The sequence below is a fragment of the Zingiber officinale genome, chromosome 6B (assembly GCF_018446385.1).
Source record: "Zingiber officinale cultivar Zhangliang chromosome 6B, Zo_v1.1, whole genome shotgun sequence".
Classification (NCBI taxonomy): Eukaryota; Viridiplantae; Streptophyta; class Magnoliopsida; order Zingiberales; family Zingiberaceae; genus Zingiber; species Zingiber officinale.
Window position 1 is genome coordinate 99,875,639 of NC_055996.1, and position 13,451 is coordinate 99,889,089.

At 34.0% G+C, this 13,451-nt stretch overlaps 2 protein-coding genes across 2 annotated transcripts; both read left to right on the forward strand.

Moving 5' to 3' along the window:
• Positions 1–957: 957 nt before the first annotated feature.
• LOC121988469 lies at positions 958–5,357 on the forward strand. The gene is made up of 7 exons (XM_042541911.1): positions 958–1,233; positions 1,434–1,519; positions 2,626–2,772; positions 2,862–2,970; positions 4,280–4,403; positions 4,613–4,883; positions 5,016–5,357. Exons 1-7 carry the CDS (start codon positions 1,104–1,106, stop codon positions 5,115–5,117), a joined length of 969 nt encoding a protein of 322 aa, XP_042397845.1. The 5' UTR covers positions 958–1,103; the 3' UTR covers positions 5,118–5,357.
• Positions 5,358–8,577: 3,220 nt separating this feature from the next.
• Positions 8,578–12,862, forward strand: LOC121988468 (aminotransferase ALD1 homolog). The gene is made up of 8 exons (XM_042541910.1): positions 8,578–8,651; positions 8,748–8,806; positions 8,892–8,965; positions 9,053–9,169; positions 10,732–10,794; positions 10,876–10,980; positions 11,083–11,133; positions 11,208–12,862. The coding sequence occupies exons 1-8, from the start codon at positions 8,626–8,628 to the stop codon at positions 12,024–12,026; spliced, it is 1,314 nt and encodes a 437-aa protein (XP_042397844.1). The 5' UTR covers positions 8,578–8,625; the 3' UTR covers positions 12,027–12,862.
• Positions 12,863–13,451: the final 589 nt, after the last annotated feature.

Here is a 13,451-nt window from a genome sequence, read left to right on the forward strand (position 1 = left end):
TCAACGTCAAAAACTAACATGACTTAAATCGATTAAGTCTTCTATTACATCATAATTCAGGTGTTGTTGAATATTATTCTCCACACAATCAAAATAAACCATAACAACACTTTTTGCCGTCACCCTTCCCACCAATACTGTCATTTTTATTTACCATCAATACCCTAATTTACAGTAAAAAAATCAATACATACATGTCTAAATCTTTAAATGTGTGCTTCTACTAATTTCCCTCTTGCAAGAAGTTTGTCTTTCTCGGCTGACGCTCTTAACTTAATTTGTCCTTGGTCTCCTCTAGCAACTCTTACGTCATTATGCCATAAACCTAACTGGTCTATTGCAATCCCGCCAACCAACACGATCAGTTATGGCAAGCGCAGGGTTCATATTTCTTTTAAGTTTATAACACCACGCAGAGAGATGGAGGGAGAGAGACGGTGAGAAGACGTGCATTTTTACCACAAATTATTTTTCAATTCTAATTTCGACTTGGATGCTTGGAAAATTGTGTTTGAAAAAGGCGGTTGCCAGGTTAGCCAGAGGGGTAATCTGGGAATTGATTTTGGTAAACTGCGCCTTTTGGTAAATACATTATACCTAATACGCCTTTTGGTAAATTGCCGATATATATATATATATATATATATTATTAGATTTTATAAATTTGATAAAAATTATTTAAATTTCATCTAAATTATTTTAAATTAATTAAAATAATTGTAACAACTAATTAGTAGTTTTTATAACGGTTAATCATAGTTGATATAATAGTGTTAAAGTTTCGATGATTTCTATATTTAGAACATCCTTTTGCAATATATTTATATGCCTTTTATATTTTCTAAAATTATTTATTTTAAATCATAATGAAATTTATTATGTCGTGCTGTCAAGCAATCTATGGCCCATTAAAACAGCCAATATTGCCCATTAGGCCCATTAACCCTACGTTGTCTTTCCTCTCCCGATGGGAAATGAACCAGCCTAAGAGAGGAACGGAGCTGTCCTCCTCCTCTGCTTGAATCGAAGTGCTTCCTCGTTTTTTTATTCTGTATATCGGAAGATATAGAGTTATCCCCTAGATTCACAGGGGGGTCCGATCAATGGCCATGGCGGATGAGGGGAGCTCCACTCCTCTCACTGCGCCGGCCTCCATCACTGAACCTGACGAGATTGACCTAGAAGCTGGACCCGGCGAGCAATTCCAGTGCCGGATCTGCCTCGAAACTGACGGTCGTCTATCTTTCTTCGCCTACTTGCCATTTTTTTTTCGAATTATATTTTTTAATTTCTTGCAACCAAAGACTGAATCTTGACCCTGCATCTTGCATTTTGGAACAAGTTTCCATTTGTTTCTTTGAATTTTTGGTTATTCTGTTGTGATTACTACTTTTTTTTTTTTGGCTCAAAATGAAAATGGATTGGATCTCCAGGACGGGATTTCATAGCGCCATGCAAGTGCAAGGGAACTTCCAAGTACGTCCACCGTGAATGCTTGGACCACTGGCGATCTGTTAAGGTGAGTCAATTGCGTGTCTGGTATGATGCTTTGAGGTTTAGAAGTCTTTGCTGCAAACGCAAATCCTTGGTATTGTGTTTGAGTTTCACTTTGGTTTTGCTGTGGTGCGAGAACATGTCATTATGATGTATCTTTTTTTTTCATGAGCCAGGTGAAAATTATGGAAAATTTCAACCGTTCTCTTTTTGTTTGACAAATAGGTTGTTTCTCAGAAGATGTACAAGGTGTTTGTCAATGTATATATGATTTCCTTTTGTTTGGGATAGTGCTGATTGCTTAGTTAGTTAGCATGTGGTATAATTATTGCACAACCCATTTTCTTGGATAAATAAGTTTTTATTAACTTGTCCTTGGAGCCATTTGAGATACTAGTGCTTTAGTGTTTAAATCTCAATTCAAAACACTCTAGATTCTGTTTGACCTAGTGATCACAGTCTTTCCTATGTTGATATTATTAAATTTTGCTGCAACACCAAATCTTGGATATCCTTTCTTGCATTAGTGATCTGTTCTGTTGTTCATCATTCTTAACATGGTTTGAAGCTTGGTGAATTCTCATCACTTTTTGTTTGTTGGCGAATCAATTGGATAGGAAAATGTCTTCTCTTGATTATAATCTGAATCATGATTCAACCATCTTTAGCCAGCATCAAATTTAAGGATGGACTCATGATAGATGCTGCAGTTGAAAATATAAATTATTTTTGCGTTCTCACCATTCTTGGAACTCTCTCCATCTTTTGGCAGAAATATTATGTGTACTGATTGATGAATTGATGTCGAGGGTTGCTCATGTTACATTACTGTAACTTTAAAAAGCTCATGTTGAATTGTAATAATAAGAGATAAGTTGAAGTGATTGAACCAAATTAATTGGAGTTCAGAAGAATGATCAAACTGCTTGTTTGATTAGAGGTTGACAATGTGCTTTTAGTTCCTACAGCCTAGTTGACCCCAAAGACAAGAACTGAGTTTACTGGATTAAAGGTTGATAGCATTAACAAGTGTTCATCTTTGTTCTCAATATTTTATTTTATTTGGCAGACCAATTAGTGAAATATATGCAATTCTAGGTAGCTAATCATTTGCAGGTTTCATTTTCTCAGGAAGGTTTTGCATTTGCTCATTGCACAACTTGCAAGGCTCCTTACTATCTGAGGGTTCATGTTCATGCAGACAGGAAATGGAGAGTCTTGAAGTTCCGATTCTTTGTTACTAGAGATATGCTAGTTATATTCGCAGCTGTTCAACTTGTAAACATGATCTCCATGCCATTTGTGATGCATTTGGAAAATTTTAATATTTTTTCCCCACTAAATTATCATTTGTGAATTTGAGGCAGATAATTTCTTCATTGGCATATGTGGTATATTTGCTTGATGCCTCTCAAGACAGTTGGTTGCGATTGGCTTGGGGCTTTGACAGTGAAATTAGTTTCTACTATATATGTGGTAAACTTCTAAACCATTAGAATACTTGGTGATAATTTTATCTGTTGATTGAGTTGTAAATATGTTATCCAGCTTTGGTCCTTGTTGTAGAACACTGTTGTGATTGTTTTTATTGATTTTATATTCTGGATGAAGTTTTTTAGTCCATTTCATCTGCTACAACTTGCAATAATATATGGACAAAACACATTGGGATCTTATTTGGTGATATTAAACTAAATCTCTGATTTCCTTGTTAATTTATCTTAGTTTGGAACAACATGCTTTCTTCTATCAGTTAGAACTTTATGGATGACTAGTGTGAAATGGTGAGTTGACAAATGCTGGAGCCTTGTGATGTCAACAAATAAGTACCTGAATATAAAGTTGGTGTAGAAAATGAAATATTATCAATGAACTATGCAGTATAATTTTATTAAAGCACTACTTATGATGTGTACAGAAGAGAGATTACTCAAACCATGGAAAACTTAAAAAACAGTATCATATCTTTCAAGATGAAATTTGTATGCAACGAAGAGGAAATTTAGCTGAAGCTGCAACAACATGCCATCAATTTCTATTAAAAACTTAGTTAATTCTGATATAAACTAAGCAGAAAGAAACCCGGACTAAAGGGATTCCAATATGATACATAGCTATCCAAAGTTATTCTGGCGATACATAGCTATCCAAAGTTATTCTGGCCATTGTAGTTTACTACTTTTGTCCCGATACAACCTCAGAAAATGATACTATCTTACAATATAAGAGTCATATAAGATCTTGGTTTAAGACGTTAAACTCATTTGCTGCTACACAACAGTTCCCAGATGAGGCCTATTCTTACAAGAACTTAAATTGTTTGTCATGATTTCCACAGTTTGTAATGTGCTTGGGTATTTCCAAGTTCCAACAATATAAGCCAACAATTCAAACTAAGGAACTTATAGGATATTCTTATCAGTGCCACAAACAATTATAATTCCAGCTATAGCCTCTGAATCATAATTCTCCATAATGTTTGAGTCAATTTTATGAATTCAAATAGGGGAGTATCTGTGATTGTGGTTGTACCATACCACATTTTATATGCCATTTTTTTTTAATTGTTGTTGATGCATATGGCTCTCCCTCTATATCATGTGATAATGAATCTTGTGACACTGGTCAAAATTGAATTTAGCACATGATCACTCTTCACGTGTGTGTTAAGACTCATCCCTTCTACAAATCATTTTAATTTATTTTATCTTCTCATACTTGGTCTTTTCAGATGTCATAGACTCTTGTTTATTCTTCCTCTTATCATACTTGTCTACATATGTAGGAGCACTATTATTTTTTGCTCTTCTTGGGTTATCTGGCTGCTTTATAACCTGTTATGATCGAAGAGTGCGAAATGATTTGGCTCAGCCATGTCGGGAGTTGTGTCTTTGTTGCTGTCAACCAGGGTTTGCTTCTGTTCTCCTTGGTCTTTGAAGCTTTCCAATTTACACCATTAAATTTTATTGAGTACTTTCAATGGAATTTGTTAAAAGCAATGCCTGTTTTGTATGTAATTCACAATCGACAGACAAAACCAACCATCCTCCTTTCATTCCCTTTTCCTCTCGGCATGTATTTTCGCCATAATAGTGATTCTTTTTATTTCCTATTTCAGAATGTGTGCTGACTGTCATCTTCCTGGCACCCTTTGCATGTGGACTGACTGTACCACTTGCTTTGAAAGTTGTGCGAGTACTGCAGGAGAATGTGGATGCTTAGGAGGGGCCGGTGAAGCTGGTTTTCCGCTGCTTTTTATCGTAGCGCTTGTTGTTCTTGGTCTCTTCACTGTTATCGGCATATTCTACAGTGTTCTTGTTGCAACAATGGTTGGTCAACGAATTTGGCAGCGCCATTATCACATACTTGCTAAGCGGATGCTAACAAAAGTGAGTTCTTGTTCCTTCAAGCAAATGTGAAATTATCATTTTGACTTGCATTCCTCTTGTAGATAGTTCATCCAGCATTCTGCAATTCTCCTGGCACACCGAACATTTTAATTATTTGTTAATTTGCATCAGGAGTATGTTGTGGAGGATGTCGACAGCGAGGGCATAGATTGGTGCCCGCCACCCCTACCACCAGAGCACATTCAGCAGCTAAGGGCACTTGGACTACTGTAGTCTCACCTTAGACAATCTACCATTGTGCTTTAGATATGAACTCAAGGGAAGGCCCGAGTATCCACCATAGGCGCACCACTTTGTGGATACTACATGCTATATTATTTCTATCCCCGGTCCCCAGCGGTTGTACCAACAGTGTAGACCTTACTTTTTTGTCTTTTTTTTTTTTTGTAAATATTCATAAGATGTAGCTAATCATCCTCTCACTATCGAATTTGAATGAACTTTTGATCTAAAGAGACGCTGCTCGGTCATCATGATTACTCCCTTCCAAATTGCCTTGGGATGACCATGGAGGGATGTCTAGGATAAGTGAGTTAACTTTTGGTGTTTTTTTTTTGCGCCACTGATTTTAAAGAATAAAGCATGTAGCATCATTTACAATTTTCAGCGTGGCTAGGCGAAAGGTTTGAGATTTTGAGAAACTGTAAATTCTTGAGATCGTCTTGAGCGTTTCAAATATGTAACTCATATCCTAGTTTGTGTCTGCGAACACTGTCTGATAAAAAATGCAAAAGGTGAGAAGACGATTTCTTGGATCAATTTATCCCAGTTTGTTTCTGCGAACGTGTCTGATAAAGAAAACAAAAGGTGAGAAGACGATTTCTTGGATCAATTTTGTTTTTTCTTTTCCCAAAATAAAACTCAGTGAGCATATATATATATATATATATATATAAAATAATATCCCTATAAGTTTCTTTTTGTTTATTAAATAATATACTGTCGAATTGTTTGAATCTTTGATAAGAAATTGTTCATTCATTTAACTCCACTTGCAACGGTCTGGCACGGAAGTTTTCACCGGTAAAATTTGGAAGTGCTAAAAAGCACATTGTCCATAAACAAATATTTGACTTTGGTTGCCAAGTCAGTCAAGTAAATTTATGAATAACTTTTGTGAATAAACATTTGACTCAATAACCAAGTCAATCAGGGGACAAACATTTGACTAAATAACATTAGGTGAACACTAATCAATTAAAGACCTCTACAACAAGTCTTCTAGCAATTCACATGGACTTTTAAGCAACAAGTTATTTCTCTAAAGAAATTGGTTGGATTTTTTGCACAATATATGCGTGCGTGTATCTTTAAGCCAAGGCACAGAGAAAAGAAGTAAAACAAAATAAAATAGAAATTCAAGTATATGACTATTAAAGTTGTACTATTATTATAATATTTAGTATTGGAAGAAAATGTAGTTGATTATTTAGTGTCCAAATTAAGAATACTTGGCAATCTACTGTAGGATAATGAAAAATAATAATTATAATACATCATTAATAATATCAATTTAAATAGATTTTGTGTGTGTGTGTGTGTGTGTGTGTGTTTTGGATTGTTAGCTTGTCATGAAATTCTTTTTCAAAAGTACATTTTTGCCTTTTGTATGAGATGAGAAAAATCTAATAGGAAAAATGTTTAACCTATAAACTCAAAATCTCAATCAAGAATGAACCGATGCATTAAGAAATAAAGTTTGCAAATATTTGTAAAATACAAGTAAAAAATAGTGTTAGAATTTATATGCATGAAAGCCCTAACAAATTGAATATTTTGGAGGAGATATTATTATGATGCCAAAGAAAAGGATAGAACTCCACAACTTAGTCTCATCTTGAAAAATAAAACTTCTTAAAATTTACTTAAATATAAAAGTCCTATTGTATGTTACATTGAGATCCCTCTTGTCCTTTAAATATGGTATTGTGAGCTCCTTCTTGTGCTTTAAGTATGGTATTGAAGTGAGATAACTTTTTCTGAACAACAATGTTGAATTTGAAAGTGCATATTTTAATTTTATTTAGTTGGCACTATGTGTCAACTCATGTTGAGTAATTCTGAGATGACCGGATATTTTCCTATCGACTATCAAGATAATTCGAAAAAGGCTTGTAACGGATAATCTATTAATTTAATATTTTTAAATTTCATCCATTAAGTAAAATTATTCGTTAATTTATCAAAATCAATATTTAATCTTTTAATACATGGAAAAATTAAGAAGGGCGTACCATTGGAGGCGAAAGTGCATATTAAACATGAGTAAAGTTGAAAGGGTCCACCTTATGTCTTACATCTCTAATTGAAGAGTAATATCAAAACATTTTCTCTTTCTTGGATTTTTAACACCCGTCACATTCAAGCACACCCTTCTCATTCAAGTTGGCCGCCAGATAATCCAAATTCAATGAATTCGCCATAATTTAAAAGATGCATGCATTATAAAAAAATTCCTATCACAAATGTGTCGAATATAATTGACTTGACTATTAGAAATCATATCTACGTCAATACACCACGTGTGAAGGATAGATACAAAGACTTGTTCATAAACTCCTTTAAGTCTCTTCTTCTAGGCATGGGAAAAAAAAATCAAGCCATTTTGTTGAGATCCCTTGTACAATCCAACAAAAACTAATGTAAAACTAAACATAAAGAAATTTAGCAATATAAATTTACAAAAATCATATATATATATATATTTATTTATTGAATGTTATGCTCTAGCTAGTAAAAATCAGTTTATGAAATGAAGATACCTCAAATGCTCATGCATATTTTGCATATGGGCATTGGCCAAGAAAAATAGTGAAAACATAGAAAATCCTAAGATTAAACAATTAAGGTCTAACAAGATTCACATTAATTTCTCTATAATATTTCTAAAATTTGAGATAAATCATCCGTATTATTATATTTAGACAATCATTTTTTATTACACACTATATCAACTATCCTAAAATTTTTATTATCTTTATTTTTTATTATTTTCTTCTCTCTTTTTCATTTTTTATTATTTTTTCTCTTCCTATATAATATCTACTTTATAATATTATTTTTTATGTAAAATATAAAATTTAAAATAAATTCTGTATTTAGAGAAGCTGACGTAGATGCTCTAATGATGCATAGGATGACGTATCTCTAAATTATGTTTGGAAAAGAAAAATACAATGAAAATAAAGTGATAGGAAGCTCCTTCTCATAAATATTTTAATCTACTTGACCTAAATTAACTTTCACTTGATTATATGAAAAAAACACTTCTCATATTTAACCAATAAATTTCTTTTGTTTTTTTCCTTTACTTTTTCACTATCTTTTCCTCACCATTTCCTTCCCTCTCACTATATTTTCGACCATAATAAAACTCTTGACTAAAACCATGAATAACCTCAATATATCCAAGTCGAACCTCACTTGCCTCGACAAGTAAGCATACCAAATTTCATGGTTGACAAAATGTTGACCCGGAGCTAGTGTCGTTGTTCATGGAAATAAACACGCCACAAATTCCTACTACTTTCCTCCCTCACAATCCCATCAGTCATTGTGAGCTATATGGTCAAAGCATTAGATGAAATTTCCAACACACCACTACCTTCCTCTTCCTCATATATACCCCCTATAAATACCTCCATTTATATCAAGCTTTTCAGCCATTATCTGATCTTCAATTCCAAACTCCACACTCATCTCAACTCCCTTCCATCCACTCATGGGGTTCATTGCCTTTCCACCAAAGTAATCAATCATTTAATCTAACTTAATTCTTCACTCTACTTGTTTTTTTTTTGTTTTTTTGTAATCATAAATGTGAATCTTTTTCTCTTTTATAAGGTCAATTCATCATCTCAAGGCAGGGCCTTCATGCATTATCAGAAAACAAGTCAAAATGGGTAGATTGATAGTGTTTTTTTTTTTTTTGGTTGTCACTCTCTACTTTTTTTTTTTTTTTTTTGATCTTCTACAAAATATTTTTAGGCATAGTGTGCCATTTAAAGGTTGCTCGCAATGGAAATATGGAGAAACTTCAAAATGGATATCTGTTTCCTGAGGTAAAACATTAATCAGAAATATAGTTCATTGTTATTATTATTATTATCAGTGTTCTTTATTTATTTATTTTAATACAACAAAAAAAGATTTCAATGAGGCAAATGGTTCATATGGAGAAGTATCCAAATGCCAAAATCATCAGCTTGGGGATTGGTGACACAACTGAGCCTATTCCTCTCATTATAGCATCTGCTATGTCTGAGGTACACTTCAAATATATTTCTTGTATTTTTCTTTCTGACTTATATATTTGTAGAAACATATTGCTGTTTATTTATCATTCTAAAAGAAATTTCAGTAATTTGTTTTTGTATTTTCTTTCTGAAATATAATTAAAATCATTATCAGAAATAAAATCTCCTACAACTCTTTAAGAAATAACTTTGGTAAATTATACACTTTCAGTTTTCTTTTTTGTTTTCAGAAAAGAAGAAGTAATTTGATACTGATAATATTTTTTTTTCAGTTTTATATTTATCAGATTAAGGAGACAAAAGCATCTCTGACTTCTTTGGGATTAAGTGAAGGAGTTTATAAAATAAAGAGGGAAAATTATGGGACAATAACAGAGGTCAAACTGAGAGAATAAGGGCTCTGTCTATCGACTTGTGTTCTTTGGTTGCTAGATTTGACTGGAAATTGTCAGATTATTTTTTTTAAATTTCTTTAACAGATAAGTAAGCATGTTTTTTTAATACGTCCCACGTTGAGAAAAGGTTTAAAAAATAAAAAATATCTATCTCTAAAAATAAATTCATAAGCATTTAAAAGTTTAGATTAATTCTTTTGATGCTAATAAGTGACATCAGGGTACCAGATGTCATGTGTGATGATCTTGAATGAAGTTGAGGGGAGGTTCATAACCAATGTTATCAAACTCGCGAGTTGACTCATAAACTCGTACAAAATCAGGAGTTTACTTATGAAAATTAAGTGAAATCGTGATAAAATCGTGTATTAAAGTAAAATCGGATCAAAATTATAAAATCGAATTAAAATCATAAAATCGCATTTAAACTCATAAAAACATGATTTTTGAGATAATTTTATCGATTTTGTGTCATTAATAAAAGGGGACCATTTTGAACAAACGATATCGTTTTGGGATAATTTTAGATTTGCACTTGTCTACAAATGATTTATATTAATTTGTTATCTTGTGTTTTATTTATTTTTGGACTTAAGCTTTAGACTTGCATTTATGTTTATGTTGTATTTTCATGGTAAGTATTTGGTTGTTTAAAAGTTTAAAATTATGAGTAGTTTATGATTATATGAGTTAAAATGTTATATATATGTTATAATTTGGATTAAAATATTTAATGATCAATTAAAAAATATATATAGTGTTTCTTTTTAAATTGATTTAAAGTACGATATAAAATCTTACGATTCAATTTTATGATATGATTTTATGACTACTCTAATAATTTTATCTAAATTCTTAATTTTGACAACACTGATCAAAATAGGTCAAAAGTGGCTGGATAATTGAGGGGAGATTCAGAGTAGATCAAGAGTGATCAGATGTTTGTAGGGAGGCGCAGAAACAGGTCATTTGAGGGAGGCCCGAACCATGAGAGTATTGTAGGAATATAATTAAAATCCCATATTTAAAATATATGAAGAAAGATAATGGATTTAAAATATAAAAAGATGGAAGATATTTCTATTGTTATTATTAGGAGGATTAAGGGTCAGGGTAAAGTGGAAAATAAATATGCTAATTCTTTTATTTATTTGTTATCATTATCATTTGTTGCAGTATTCTCATCAACTCTCCACCAAGGAAGGCTATCAGGGCTACGGAGCAGAGCAAGGAGATAAAGTAACCAAATACTACTTTACCTGCATTTTTTTTTTTAATTTTTCAGAAGTGTTTTAATTTTTGTAAAAAAAACGAACACAGGAACTGAGGAAGGCAATTGCAGCAACTATTTACAAAGACATGGGCATCAAACACACTGAAGTCTTCATCTCAGATGGTGCACAATGCGATATCTCTAGAATTCAGGTCACTAGATTTTCATATTTTTTTAGAAAAGAAAGAAAGAAAAAAGAGAGTTCATTTCTTAGTTCTTACTCTTTTGACAATCCTTCTCTCATTTTTTCTCAGCTGTTGTTCGGATCCAATGCCACAATTGCAGTGCAAGATCCCACCTTTCCAGTAATTTCAATATATACATCATCAACGCTATTCAATCTCTGTTCCAAACCGATGAATATTATTTTTTTTTCCAGGCTTATGTGGATTCGAGCATCATAATCGGGCAGACAGGCGAATTCATGAGGAGCAGCGGCAAGTACGGAGGGATCGAGTACATGAAATGCGGGCCGGAGAACTCCTTCTTCCCTGACTTCGCCGGCGTCCCGAGGACCGACATCATCTTCTTCTGCTCGCCTAACAATCCGACGGGCCACGCCGCTTCGAGGGAGCAGCTGGAGCAGCTGGTGGAGGTGGCGAGCAGGAATGGCTCAGTCATCGTCTACGACTCTGCTTATTCTGCTTATGTTTCAGACGGCAGTCCTACTTCCATCTACGAAATCCCCGGCGCTAAAGAGGTAGCCATTGAGATCTCATCCTTCTCGAAACTCGCTGGATTCACCGGCATCCGTCTCGGATGGACAGTGGTGCCGCACGAGCTTTCATTCTCCAATGGCTTCCCCATTCACAAGGACTTCGACCGCATCGTCTGCACGTGCTTCAACGGCGCGTCCAACATCGCACAGAGAGGTGGCTTGGCGTGCCTCTCGAAGGAAGGCAGCAAGGCCATGAGGAAGGTGATCCAAGTTTACAAGGAGAATGCGAGGGTGTTAGCTGAGACATTTGCTTCGATGGGTCTCCAGGTTTATGGGGGCAGTAATTCTCCTTATGTTTGGGTTCACTTCCCTGGAAGGAAATCTTGGCAAGTTTTTACTGAAATCCTCGAGAAGACTCACATAATTACAGTGCCAGGGAGTGGATTTGGCCCTGGTGGCGAAGGCTTCATCAGAGTTAGCTCATTCAACAGCAGGGAGTGCATCCGAGAAGCATGCCACAGGCTCAAGAACTTTCTCTGAAAGCTTCAGCAACTTTCTGAAAAAACAAAACAAACTATGGAATAGAATTCAAAGGTCACAAGAATGTTTGCTTATCAGTTCGGTTGTATCGTGATCCTCATGAATTGAGGAGAAACAATTAATCACCATTCCAGTTGCTTGCCAAAAGTCACAATTAGATCTTAGCAATACATGAATCACGAACTCAGTGCCTTTCATGTATATCCAAGTCAGAGATCGTATCGAAGAAAGAAAACACTCAAAGATAAGGTTTCAAGAAAAAAAAAACACTTTTCAGACCTTGATTCATGAAATTTTCTGATATAATTGAGGAAGGTCAAAAGGGCACTTGCAGGTGTGATAGTTGCTTCATCCACTTTGTGTTTATGGACCTACCAAAGGCAAATTATTTGACCTGAAAATATATAAAAACAATACCACAATTGAGAGGCTATAAGTACTTCCTGTGACTCAAGAAAAGGAAAAAAACAAAGAAGAAGGAAAGTGATGTTGTCCCTTGGAGCCAGTTATGCTCAGATTCATCTTCAACAGGAGAAGTGCAAGCAGAAGATGAAGATGAAGAGGAAGAAGGAAGGACAGAAGAAGGCCAAGGAAAAGAAGGGAAGCAGTGAAGGAAGAATCTACCCTTGTTCACCAATTGAAGAAGCCAAGGCTGAACAAACATGAAAGGAAAGCTGGAAAGAGGAAAAAACAAAAGTTTAGTATCTTGTTTATGCTTGAAGAACTTCTTGTTTCTTTCCATGCTAGTAAACATGCCTTTGAAGTCATGGTTAGTGAATGTAGTTGCTACATGTTTTGCCGTTTGATGGTTCAAGTTCTGATGTACTACTAGTTTATATGGCAATTGTGCATTTTCTTTAACAATTTCAAACCCCTCGACTTCGAAGATATTGACTCAGAGAAAAGAAATTCTAGGATGAGAATTGAATAGGGAAGATGGTTGATGATACTATAGGAAACTCCTTGAGCATTTCCATTTTTCCCCCTTGATATTGTTATAAAATAGAATTAATAGATAAGAGTGTCCTAATTTTAGATTAATATTGGCAATGACAATTAACAAATAGAACAGTCAAAACAACTACAATTATTGTTAAATCAAGGCCAAGTCATACATAAAAGCAACCACAAATATAACAAAGTCAAGTCAAACCACTACAATTATTAAAGGCATTTCCTCAAAAGTCTCTATTTTGTTTCACATACACTGTCAAAATTAATGACCTTTTATAAAGCAAGTACCAAATTTTGAGAATTATGGGCACAATCTACTTTGGTTTAAACTAAGGGCACATTTTTTTCAGAAAAAAACTCTTTCTACGCTTCAATCACTTATCAATTAGTTATAAATTAATACCATGATTTATCTCCCTTTATATAATCTAAGAACGGACTGTGAAAAATATCTAGGATGAACATAATAAT